This window comes from Pan troglodytes, chromosome 4 (genome assembly GCF_028858775.2).
Source record: "Pan troglodytes isolate AG18354 chromosome 4, NHGRI_mPanTro3-v2.0_pri, whole genome shotgun sequence".
Lineage (NCBI taxonomy): Eukaryota > Metazoa > Chordata > Mammalia > Primates > Hominidae > Pan > Pan troglodytes.
The window spans coordinates 152,068,704-152,081,814 of NC_072402.2; the positions used below are offsets into that span (position 1 = coordinate 152,068,704).

A 13,111-nucleotide genomic window follows, 5' to 3' on the forward strand; every position below is an offset into this window, starting at 1 on the left:
AGCATCTAGGAGTCTGTCTGCTTCAGGCACGTGGGTCTAGGGAACTGAAATGTCATCAGGACAATGTTTCTCTCTCTATCCATGTCTTGACTCGTATTTTTACAGGTTGGCTTCAGTCTCAGCATATTCGCCTACCACCTCTCATCACCTCATTTCACCAAAGATGTCACGAGTGGCTCCAAACTTAGGGCCAAGCAGCTAGCAAAAGGAAAGGGCCTCCTTTTTCAATAATCCTGCAGAATATTCTCAGGACCCATTATTTGAACCAAATAAGGTCACATGACCATCCCTGAAACAATCACTGTGGCCAAGGGAATGGAATGCCCTGACTGGTCAGGCCTATACTACATGTTGGACCCAGGGAATGGGGTCAGCCCCACCAAAGTCTGATGGACTGAGAAGGGAAGGGGCAGTGTCCCAAATAAAAATAAAAATATTGTTACCAGAAGATGAGGGAATGGTTCCCAGTCAGGCATAAACCACAAATGTTCACACCCTTGGACCGAAGATCTCTCTGTGTTCCAGGTCGTGGCACCATCACTGGACCTCTTTAAGCCTTAATTTCTCCATCTGTAGTACACAGGTGATGAGAACACTGCCCTTCTTCTCCCTGTCTGAAAGGTCTAGTGAAGCAGTGTACAGGAAAGCTGTGTCTAGACTGTGAAGTGCAGTTCACATGTAAGGGAGGAGTCATAAGGATGACTATTAAGCAACTGTTCTCACTCTTCTGTCCTCTTCTGTCTCATAGAGCACCTGAAGAAGCCTCTTGAAGACTACATGGCCCTTTTCCCCAGTGTGAGGATTCTTCGAACCAAGAAACGGGAAGGGCTGATAAGGACCCGAATGCTGGGGGCCTCAGTGGCAACTGGGGATGTCATCACATTCTTGGATTCACACTGTGAAGCCAATGTCAACTGGCTTCCCCCCTTGCTCGGTAAGGGAGCCCCTCCCACTTGGAGGGAGGCAAACTGCAATGAGCCAGTGCCAGTGGCCCCCTCCTGCTGCAGGGAGCCATCCATAAGCCTTCCCTTGCCTGTTCGAGATGCCCCCAGCACAATGCCAGGTGCCATGAGGGATTCAGAAGTTCAGGAGTGCTCAAAATTAAAATCCAGCCAGTCCTGTCCCTTCATTTCACAGAGAAGTTAAGACTCAGAGAGGCGAAGTGACTTACCCAAAGTCACACAGCACATTAGCATCTAGTGACATGACTGCTTTCCTCAGATTACTTCATTTTATTGCAAAGCAAGCCCGTGCTGTTTGCTGTTAATAGCCAAACTGTGGGGGACATCATCATGTCAACTTAGAAGAGTTACCATAGACTGTGCTGCCACTGTGAGCCAGGCAGTTATAAGCATTATCTAATTCTCACAAAATCATGCAGGTCAAAAGTATACCCCTTATGTAGTAAAAGAAACTAAGATTCTGAGATACTGAAGACTCACTTGTCCCCTTGAGCCATAAGTGTCAAAGTCACCATCTGTCGGGCTCCAAAGTCTATTCTCCTTCGCAGTTCTACATTGCCTCCCTGTATTCACTTCCTCTTAAATAAGAGTTCCTGGCAGATATCAGGGAAGGGCTGTAGAGAGGGCAGCGTGATCCAGTAGCCCTCCACCACAGCCTACAGAGAGGAGGGAGATGGGAAGACTGGAGGCTGGGTGAAACATGCCTGAATCAGGCCTGAATCTTGAGGAGTTCGGTTTTGATGAGGGCAGTGTGCTGGTGCTGAGAGGCAGACATGGAAGAGGAACTGTCCCGTTGAGACTGGGAGTCAGGTGAGGGACACAGCCAGGGCTGGAGGCAGACTGGGGAAGAGTTATCATTCTGGAGAGAAAAATGAACTCCTTAAGAAAGGATGGGTAAGCTCTGCACTACAGAATGCTTAGGGAGCAAAGAGGACTGAAGTTTAGGGCAAACTTGAGCGTGCATCAGAATCACCTGAAAGACTGTGAAAACACAGATGCTGGCCCCTATCCACAATTTCTGATCCAGGAGGCCCGGGGTGGAGCCTCACAAGTTGCATGTCTACCCAGCTTCCAGTGATGCCAGTGCTGCTGGTCCAGGGACCACACTTTGAGAAGCACTGGTTAGGGAATGCCACCATTCAGGGGAGAGGACAGAAAGCAGAACCCACACAAACACACAGAAAGATAATCCCGCAAATCTGTAACACAGATCAGCAAGGAACTTTCTTATTAGATTCTGTGCTTCTGACCCCAAGGGTCTACGATCTCACTGGGCTGGAGAAAGGATATAACCCAGAATTTCTGGTAAACTGTTTATTTAATTAAACCAAGAGATATTCTGCATTTACCTCTCATTACTGAAAGAAAAAAAAAAAGAAAAAAGCCTCACCATAAATTGCCTAATTTATAGCCCTGAAGGAACAACCCATTTGTAGGGTCATTCAGTGACTCATAAAGAGAATGAAGTGGTGGGGCTCGAAGCTGAGCTTGTAGTCTAAATAGCCCTTAACTCTGTTTCTATGGAAATACATGAGGGCAGTTTTCATAATCTGCAGACATACATGGAAGAAACATCCCCTTGTTGGTTTTTGTTGTTGTTGTTTTGTTTTTTGCTTCTTCCAATAGAAATGTGAACCAGTGATGTAGATTGAAAAGTCTGTCCCTGCTAATGTCAGCAGCTGACAGAGCGCATCATGGCTTTTGTCTGTGAAACCATTAACACCTCCATGCATAGCTCACTCTGCCTCCTTTGGAGAACACACATTTCTGAGACTGAGAAGGATTCATCCTCCCTATGGGAAGCCACTGTTGATCATCATTTCCTTTTTTATCATCATCATCATCATCATCATCATCATCATTATCACGGCTCTCATAACCCCTTCACTTTCTCAGCCACATTAACGTTTGAATTTAACCATTGCCTGGTAAGGCAGGCAGACCAGGCATCATTATCCACTTTTTGCAAACGAGAAAACTGAGAGGCACAGAGTGAGGGAGATGCTCAGCCTTCCACTCCCACTTCTGAGCTGCCCTCAGTAATCCTGGTCATGGAGAGTGTCGCTGAGTGCTGACTATGTGCCAGAGGCTGCACTGAGTGCCGTGGCTCCATCATCCCGCTTGGACCTCACAGAGGCCCCATGAGATAGGTGCTGTCTTCCTCCCCTTTGTCAGCAAGGAAACAGGCTCAGAGACATCAGATAGTCTTATCGAAGATTATACTGCTAAGAGGTGAGAAAACCAACCAGGATTTGAACCTGGGCATTCTGTCCCCAGGTGGGCACAGTGCCTTAGAACACTGCCTTCCGAAGCTACCTTGACCTCATGCCTCCCACAATCAGCCAGCAGCCAGCAGGGCACTGTGTCCTCAGCCCCAACCCTCCTTGGACATGAAGTCTGCTGAACGGCCACGAACAATTAAATGGGAGGCCCTACTCTAGATCTTTCTCTGGAGGAGATTCTTAAGCTTCATTAAGAATCCCCAGGGAATCTGTCCACAAGGCAAATCCAAGTCAACCTCCAGAGATTCTGATTCAATGGGCCTGGGTCGGGGGCGGGCACTTGAGTTTTTTAAACACACCCCCAGGTGCATCTGGCACTGATGGCCCCTGATCCACATGTGGGGGTATACTGCCAAAAACAGTATTTCCCAAACTCTTTAAACCATGTGCCCCAGTAAGAACTACCTTGGGCATCTCAATCCAGTACACAGATGTACACACTCATGCAGTATGACTGAAACATGTTCCTGAAAGAGTATCACCTGTCACAGTATCCCTTATCACCTGAAATGCAGCCTGATATTTAGTATTGTTTTTTGGTTCATTACAAATGCACTTACAATCAATTTCATGACCCCACCTATGGACCGTGCCTTGCAGTTTAGGAAAAAGCAAAAATGCTGTTTTCTTTCCTGGAAGAAAAATGTGCTATCACTTGATGAAGGAAGCTTGGGCCCCAGACAGCTGCTGGCTGCCCTGGCCCTACCAGGCTCCCATTTCCGAGCCTCGAATTTGACTTCTGGCCCAAAGCAGCCAGGCATTGAGCACAGCCCACTTGTCTCCCACAGCAGATTGTCTGACCCAGTAGCTCACTGTTACCCCCCAGCTGTGGTCAGGGCTTCTTGGCACAAAGAAGAAGGGCAGAGCAAACCAAAGCTGGAATTGTGTTGGTAGGTTGGACAGACTCGATTTTCTAGGATCAGCTTCTCCCAGGCCTAAAAGGGACCATAAGCCATCTAAGTCAAGACCCCCCATTTGCCTTTGGAATCACCCAGCCTATGGCATCCCTGCAGGGTGTTGGTCCACCAGGCTCTGCTTACATACCTCCAGTCTTGAGGAACTCAAACTTCCTGGGGCAGTTCATTCCCCCATCCATAGTTCCGATGATTGAAAGAGTTGAGCTGAATTCTTGCAAGGAGGGCCATTTGCTCACTGATTACAGCCTAGGGTGCCAGTGAGCTGTTAGGGGCACATAGTCTGCTATGAAGGAAAGTGCTGGGGTGCCTACTGCTTTGGGCCATAAATCAAGCTCAGGACTTGGAACGAGGAGCCTCGCAGGACTAGAGCAGGGGCCTTCCCAGAAGGAAATCAATCTTTTTCCATAGTGATACTGATCGGTATGCTAATAATAAGGCACGTATGCTAAGCATTTTCAAACATACTGTGTTCAGTCCTCATAACCTATGAGGCAGAGCCTCTTCTTAACCCATTGCATAGAGGAGAACACTGGGGTTTGGAGATATTATTTGTGCAGCTGCCTCAGGGCCCCATGGAGAGTAAAAGGACTGAGATGAGAGCCTCGGTCCCTCTTGCTTAAAGCTTGCACTCTCCCTTCCCCTCCATGGATTGTCAAACTGAGGATTCAGAGATGTTAAAAATACAAGTAAGCTGCAGAACAGGATGGTGCACTTAGCTGCTCCCCCATCCTGCTTCATCTGATAGGCATCTCTTGGCTTCTTCAGACCGCATTGCTCGGAACCGCAAGACCATTGTGTGCCCGATGATTGATGTAATTGACCATGACGACTTTCGGTACGAGACACAGGCAGGGGATGCCATGCGGGGAGCCTTTGACTGGGAGATGTACTACAAGCGGATCCCGATCCCTCCAGAACTGCAGAAAGCTGACCCCAGCGACCCATTTGAGTAAGTATGAACAACCCTGGCTGGTCCCAGTGGCTACCCAGTGACCACTCCCAACACGCACACAACTCGGGATCACCATCTCCCTTAAAAGCCCAATGCAGAGGGTCCAGCTTCCCAGCCCCACTTAGTACCAAGTGGCAGATATCCCCAGCCAGAAGCACCATCCCTCCCAGCTTGTAACAACCTCAGCTCATGGCCCACCAGGCTGGTCTCCACCTTGCCCACTTCTGCACAGTTTGCCAGGATTGTCAGCAGGCGTAAGTGGGTCTCTCATGCTCTCTTCCTCAAGCCTGCCATGCAATTATAACCATCATCGTCACCAAGTGCCCAGCCCAGTACTAAGCACATTACCCTCTGATCCAATTTAACCCCCTACAACTATATATGGTAAAAATTATTATCCATGTTTTCCAAATGGGGACACCAATGCTCCAAGAGGCTAAGTAATTTGCCCAGGTTAATAGGTACAAATTCAGGTCTGTCTGTCTGCCTCTGGAGCCAATTTTCCCATCATACTGCTATACCCACTTGGAAGTGTAAGGAAAATAGCAGTTTGTCCCACAGCAGAAGTTTGCAGGCTAGGCGAGGGTGATGGGCTAGACTCATAGCATCCTAGAATGTGAAGGCTGGAAGGAACCTACCAGTGAAGAACTCAGCCCCTTGCAGATGAGGGACTAAGGCTCCAGAAGGAGGAGCTCTGTGAGTGGCTAAGACAGAAATAGAGCCCAGCCCCTCTCTGGTGCTCCAAGCTCTGGAAAGGGCTTCTCCCCAACAGTAGGCTCACTGTCCCTGCAGCTGTCCTGTGAGCTGTTCCAGTTCTCCTGCGACACGTGTGGAAAAGATCTCTGGATACAAAGCCGAAGCCCAAGCTCTCCCGCTGTATTAGTTTCCTATGGCTGCTGTGATAAATTAGTATAAACTTAGAAGGTTAAAACAACACAAATTTATGCTTAAAACTCTAGAGGTCAGAAGCCTGAAATGGGTCTTACTGGGCTAAAATCATAGTGTCGGCAGGGCTGCATTCCCTCTGCATGCCTTGGGAAGAATCCATTTCCCTACCTTTCCTGGCTTCTAGAGGATGCTTACATTCCTTGGCTCATGGCCCCTGCCTCCAACTTTAAAGCCAGAAGGATAGAATCTTCAGATCTCTCTTTCCTTCTCCCCGCTTTCCTTCATACCTCTGCTTCCTTCATCACATCTCCTTCTGACTCTGACTTTCCTGCCTCCTTCTTTCACTTATAAGCCCTGTGATTACGTTAATGATATGTGATTCCATGAGGCTTGCCAAGATAACCTCCCCACCACAAGATCCTTAACCTTAATCACATCTGCGAAGTCTCTTTTGCCACATAAGTAACATATTCACAGGTTCCGGAGATTCAGACACTGCCATAACTGGGGAGTCGTACCTCTCACCACAGTTTGGCCCTCAGTGAACCACATTTCTCTGTGCCTTACTCTCCCCATCTGAGAAGCAGGACTGTTGGAAGCTCAGCCATCTTCATGGGCATGGTGCATGCCCAGGGCTCCTGAGAGGAACCCCTAACACTATGGGCCCCAGGGCAGGCTCAGAGATAGAAAGAGTTGGGCTCTTTGAGGAAATGAAAGGTGGCCGGGACAATGGACCAGCCTGAGCCAAGAGTGGAGAGCAAGAATGGATTCCATGTCTCCAGCAGCAGGTCAAACATTTGTGGTCTTCTCTTGGCCTCTTGAACACAGTTGATCACTACTATTAGATCCCTTCCTGGTCCAAAGATATGATTTAGCCATGATCACATTATGCAGTCTGCCCCACCTGCCGTGTACCTCAGAATCAATCCTCAGTTGACCTAAATCCATGTAGAATAATACCAACACCAGGAGTAACTAACATTTGGCCTGTGTTGGCAAAGCAATTTCTACTGACATTATTGTGCATGATCCTCATAATAATGTAGGATGCTCAGGTCTAGGTAGAATTACCCTCATTTGACTGATGGAGGCCTTGAGGTTCAGAGAGGAAACAAGACTTGTCCTAGTTGACATGACTGCAGAAGCTGAGGTTAGAATAGGCTGCTCCAGAAAATGGAATTTTCAGGGTAACCAAGGGGGTAATTAGAACCTCCTTTATTGTTTGAACCTTTGCAATGAGCAGACTCATTGAAAGGTACTTAAGGACGGGTCTTGGCCCATCGTTATCCTCATTGCACAGTAAGGAAAGGCTAAGACCAGGTCATACAGCTGGCTAGTAGCAAAGGCCCAGCTAGTGTCTTCTGGGGCTTCAGTCTCCTCATCTGGTTATTGAAGTGGTTGGCCTCACCAGAGAACACTGGCTCTTGACCCTAGCCACACATTGACATCACCTGGGGAGCTTGTAAAGACACTCAGGCTTCCCTCAAGAGCAGTTACACTGGAGTCTGGGGGTGGGATGCAGGTATCATCATTTTTTAGAGCTCCCAGGTGATGCTGATGTGTGGCCACGGTTGGCAGTCACTGGTGTAGATGCTTTCTGAAGGGCCCTCCATCCTCTCCCATGATTCCTTCCAGAAGTCTCTCTTCTGCTTTTTACTTGGACAGAACCCTAGGAAGTGGCCACTAGAGAAATTCTGGTCATTTCCTGCACAGCTTCCCACCTTCCCACTTGATGGTAGAGTGCCCAGCAAGTGGGCAATCTACAGGCACAGCATGGTGCAAGGATGTTTAAAAGACATGGTTTCAATGGCAGACCCCACTTTCAGTAATAGCTTATCCACTCACTATGAGCAGATTATTTAACATTTCTGATTTTCAAATATCTCCGTCTGTAAAGGAGACTAATATTAGAGCTTTGTGAGAGCTGGAGATGGTGTCAGTAAAGTAAGTAGCACACACTGGACACTCAGAATTGTTACTAGTATTGCCAAACACAGCAGAAACCAGAACAGGCTGGGCAGAGAGGCCTCTCTCTGGAGGCAAAGCCTCGAGCATCCCAAATGCCTTACAGCTGATATCCTGCCTATTCCATGCAGCCCCTCGGCCCCAGCCCCTGCTTTGACCGAGGCTTATTTTCATGTGCAAAGCCTTGAGTTCAGTCTCCCATGAAGCACCAAGTCAGAAACACTGTCAGCCTTTCCAAGCGTTAGATTTGTGGCTCCAGCCAAAAAAAACCAGGACCCCCCAATCTCCAGAAGACAAAGGGGAGCCAATACTAATAACACCTTATTTTCTTATAGTACTGGGTACTTTTAGAAATATTCTAGCTGTATTAATCCATTCTCACACTGCTATAAAGAACTGCCTGAGACTGGGTAATTTATAAAGAAAAGAAGTTCAACTGACTCACAGTTCCACATGGCTGGGGAGGCCTCAAGAAACTTACAGTCATGGCAGAGGGGGAAGCAAACACATCCTTCTTCACAAGGCGGCAGGAGAGAGAAGTGCTGAGCAAAGAGGAAAAAGCCCCTTATAAAACCATCAGATCTCATGAGAACTCACTCACTATCATGAGAACAGCAGCATGGAGGTAACTGCCCCCATGATTCCATTACCTCCCACCAGGTCTCTCCTATGACACCTGGGGATTACGGTAACTACAGTTCAAGATAAGATTTGGGTGGGGACGTAGCCAACCGTATCACTAGCAATGTGGGATAGGAAGTATAGCTATCACTCCATTGTTTAGATGGGGAATAGGGCTCAAAGAGGTTAAATCAGCACTGTCCAATATAATACAAGCTGCGTATGTGATATTATTTTCTAAGGTAAAGAGAAACAGGTAAAATTCATCTTAATAATATATCTTATTTAAACCAGTATACCTCAAATATTATCGTTTTAACATGTAACCAACACTTTAAAATTATTAATGAGTCTTTCATACTCTTTTCATCCTAAGTCTTGGAAATCTGGTGTGTATCTCACACTCACAGCACATGTCAGTTCATACCAGTCACATTTTAAGTGTGGAGTCATCACCTGTGGCTAGTGGCTTCCTTCCTGGGTAGCACAGGGTTAATGGTTAAATGCTGCATCTCAGGTCACACAGCAGGTTAAGGAAAGCAGAAATGAGAGTGAGGGTTCCGAATTTCTCACGCCCTGTTCTTTGCATGCATCACCTGCTTCTCGAGTGTTCCTGCCGGCCTGGAGGCAGTATATTGTGGTGGCGAGGGGTGTGAACTGTGGCTTAGATTAGAGATTCACATCCCAGCAGTGCTGCTTTGTAGCCATGGGGCCTTGAGCAAGTTCCCTGTCTGCACTCCAGTTTTACATGTGTAAAATGGTGATGATAATGAGGCCTGCCACATGAGGTCGAGGTGAAGAGTAAATTCATTTTATTAATAAATTAGCCCCGTACAGCACCCGGCATATTCAAGCCCTCAGTAAATATTCAGGGGCTCCCCTTTTAAAGGAGTCCTGCCTGTGCTGTAAAGGCTCATCTGCTACTGGAAGGAGGAGCTGCTTGGGCAGCTTTTGGGTTGACTAAGAGCTTATTCGATCAGCCCACTTCCCATGAGCTTGCACTTCCAGGGACCAGGAGGGGGAATGGAGGTTGCTGCTGAAATGTTTGGATTTGAGGGTTTGGAGTTTTCCAGTGGAGCCAGACAAGGATGCAGCCACTCTGATAGCTTTTCACACAGCAAACGCTGGTTGGCCCCTACCAGGTGCCAGTCTTGTGCGAAATACCCTGGGGGACACTGACAGTCAGCAGCATGACGTTTCCTCACTTAGCACGGTGCCAGGCGGACTTCCTGTTCCCGTGGGTACTGCATGATTTGTCGTCTCTGTGTCCTTGCTGACGTTTTATCCTCCCCTCAGTGCCTTTCCCTCTCCCAAATTTCCTCTTGTCCAAACCCACTTAAATGCCACCTCCCCTGAGCCTCATTCCTTGACCCTTGCCCCAGCCATCCTCCTTACCCCAAAAGCTGGAAACAGACACACTCCTTTCAGATTCCTGTAATGCTGTCTCTACCTCCCGGAGTCCCTTATGCACACTCTGTCTTGAGGGGGCTGCCCCACTACACCAACATCCCCTGAAGGACTCTCATTGACCTCGAGATTCTTCCAGCACCTCCCTCACAACTGGCACGGGATGAACAAACTCATTAGAGAATGAATGAATGGAGTTAATCTTATCTCCCAGTTTAACTGAAAAGACAGAGACAGTGGCTTCTTCTGTAAACACCACAGCAGAACAAACGTCCATGCCGGCCTACTGAGTAATAGTTGTCAAAGGAGCATGTTCAAAAACACAGAGCCCTAGGCTGCCTCCCGCAAGGATTGTTTCAGCAGGTCTGAGGTGGGGCCCAGCAAGCTGTATATTTTTTCATCTCTCTAAGAGATTCTACAACACAGACAGGCTTGAAGAGACCCAACTTGGACCATTTAACTAGTGAGAGGACTAACATGTACATATTTATGATGCAGCTACAGGGCCCATGTGGACAAAGTACTGTGATTTCATTTCACAAGTACTCTTAGGTGTTAATTGTGTAAAGGAACTTCGGGTCCCATTTGGTTAAAATGTAGCTCTTATGAAAGGAAGTTGTAGGAAAGAAAGGGGGATGCCTGGAAGGGCCTTGGATTCCCTGGAAGACACTTGGACTGTGTTCAGGGAGCAGCATGGAACACCGCCACTGGAGGAATGGCATTATCGGGCCATATGAGAGCACGTGGCCAGGACATCTGCACCTTCACGCCATGTTCTTCTTCTCTGACAGGTCTCCCGTGATGGCCGGTGGACTGTTCGCCGTGGATCGGAAGTGGTTCTGGGAACTCGGCGGGTATGACCCAGGCTTGGAGATCTGGGGAGGGGAGCAGTATGAAATCTCCTTCAAGGTGAGCCAGCTCTCCAGATGCCCCGTTCTTGGCACAGCCTCCTGAGTGCCTGTCCCAGTAGGTGTCTCAGCTTCTGCCTGAGCTTGGAAAGACTGGAGGCCTCAGGGTTCTGTAGCCCTTCTGCACATCAGGTGAAGAAGACAGGGGCTCATGGGCCACTCTTTGTTGTGGGGTGGGGGGGTGTGGGAGGGAAGGGGAGTACTCTCCAGCTGCCAAAGGCTGGTCCTCACCACAGCTCTGACTGGCATTTGCCTTGTGTCTTCTTAAGATGTTGGTATAAGGTCTTGCTTCTACTCAAGATGGCAGGTCTGAGATTGAGATGTCCAGCAAATAAGCAGTGGGCCAGAGAAGCTAGGAAGGCCAAACAGGATACATAGGCCTAGAGGAGTCCTCTCGGTCACCCCAAGTTTTCCCTTTTGTACCTGTTGCTCTAGGAGTTTGACAAAGACCAGTGAGCATAAGCTCCAGTTGTAAAGTTACAAAGGCCTGGATTCAGATCCCAGCTCCATCATCAGGAGCTATCTGACTTTGGGCAAGTTAGATCACCCCCCCTGAGCTTTCTTTCCTCATCTGAAATAAGGGAATCATAATACTACCTAGCTTACAGAGCTATCGTGAAGATTAAATGAGATCATGTCTAGAAAGTGCTTAGCATACAACCTGGGAACATGACCAGCAATTAATAATTGGTAGAAATTGTTAAAGTTTCGGTGAGTAAATATTTACTGTAACCTACTTGACCAGCCTATGGACTCTGGAAGCTTTCTGACAGTAGTGGTAAAGGAGTTACTAGTTAACTAATAACTAATTAAGCACCCAAACTTCCAAGGCTACATTCTCCACTTTATTTGTGGGAGTCTGTCTTGTTCTCAAGTGAAAGCTTGGACCTTCTGAGGGGAGGGTTAGCTTGTCCCATGCCCCTGTGGCCTGTCAGAGTCAGCTTCTAACAGCTTAGACCCCTGGCTAAGGCATATCCCCAGCCCACAAGGGACAGATAGCACCATTACTGATCTGACCCCTGTGAATACACAACTCTGATGCCCCCTCATCGGGCCTTAACTTTCAGTGCAAAGGACCATTGTCAGGCACAGTGAATTAAGGCTTTGGTATTGGTGCCAGAGTGCCACGATCAGATCCTAGCTCTGCCGTGTCCTGCCAGCTGTGTGATCTTGGGCAAGGAATCCTCACCTCACTGAGCCTTGGTTTCTACTTCCATAAAGTCGGTTTAATGAAACGTTAATCCTCACAGAGTTGTTGAGAGGATTAAGTGAGACCATGCTTATTAGGTGCTTCTTAATAAATTATCCTAAAGATTATTATCGATACATTAATATTATTATCTGCAACAGTGGTTGAGTAGTTCAGAACTGGAGAACATAAATTCTTGATTAGCCAAAAAAAAAAAAACCTACAATTCTATTGATGTTATTTAGGTTTGAAAAGCAGTTTATATCCTTTTTTTTTCTTTTCTTTTCTTTTGTTTTTTTTTTTTTTTGAGATGGAGTTTCACTCTGCTGCCCAGGCTGGAGTGCAGTAGTGCGATCTTGGCTCACTGCAGCCTCCACCTCCTGGGTTCAAGTGATTCTCCTGCCTCAGCCTCCTGAGTAGCTGGGACTACAGGCGCCCGCCACCACGCCCAGCTAATGTAGAGATAGGGTTTCGACATGTTGACCAGGCTGGTCTTGACCCCCTGACCTCAGGTGATCCACCCACCTCGGCCTTTCAAAGTACTGGGATTACAGGTGTGAGCCACTGTGCCTGGCCAGTTTATATCTATTTTAACCACCAGAGTTCTGAAGTTGTCTCCCATAAGGAGACCAGCCCCCTAAATAAAATTAATATTCACATAAGGGTAATATTCAAAATATGTAACAACTGTGATGACACAAGCACATCCAGCCAGAACAGATACCAGCTATAAACAATGGTGCATCCACTCCAGCGTGTAACAAGTGAAGTTCAGTCCTGACCATAGCTAACAGGACAGTGTGCCAAGCCCTTCATACATGCTGACTTGTTTAATCCTCACAACAACCTTAGGAGAGTTGTATCATTATTATACCCGTTTCACCAGGAAGGCAAGCAAAGCTCAGACCAAGGCCTCGCACAGCCGGAAGAAGCAGAACTGGGGCCCAAATGCAGGTCTGCTTGACTCCAAAGCCCACGCTCTGACCTGCTATTTTTGTTGTTGTTTAAATCATACCCAGA

The 13,111-nt window shown here is 47.6% G+C and overlaps 1 protein-coding gene across 3 annotated transcripts in view; it reads left to right on the plus strand.

The window, feature by feature from the left end:
* GALNT10 (polypeptide N-acetylgalactosaminyltransferase 10) overlaps positions 1-13,111 on the plus strand; it is a 326,091-nt gene that overhangs the window by 280,609 nt on the left and 32,371 nt on the right. For all 3 annotated transcript variants that reach the window (XM_063811602.1, XM_063811603.1, XM_016954094.4), the window contains 3 exons: positions 749-934; positions 4,927-5,110; positions 10,786-10,903. In XM_063811602.1, the coding sequence (XP_063667672.1) occupies positions 749-934; positions 4,927-5,110; positions 10,786-10,903 (488 nt within the window). The remainder of the gene's footprint in view (positions 1-748; positions 935-4,926; positions 5,111-10,785; positions 10,904-13,111) is intronic.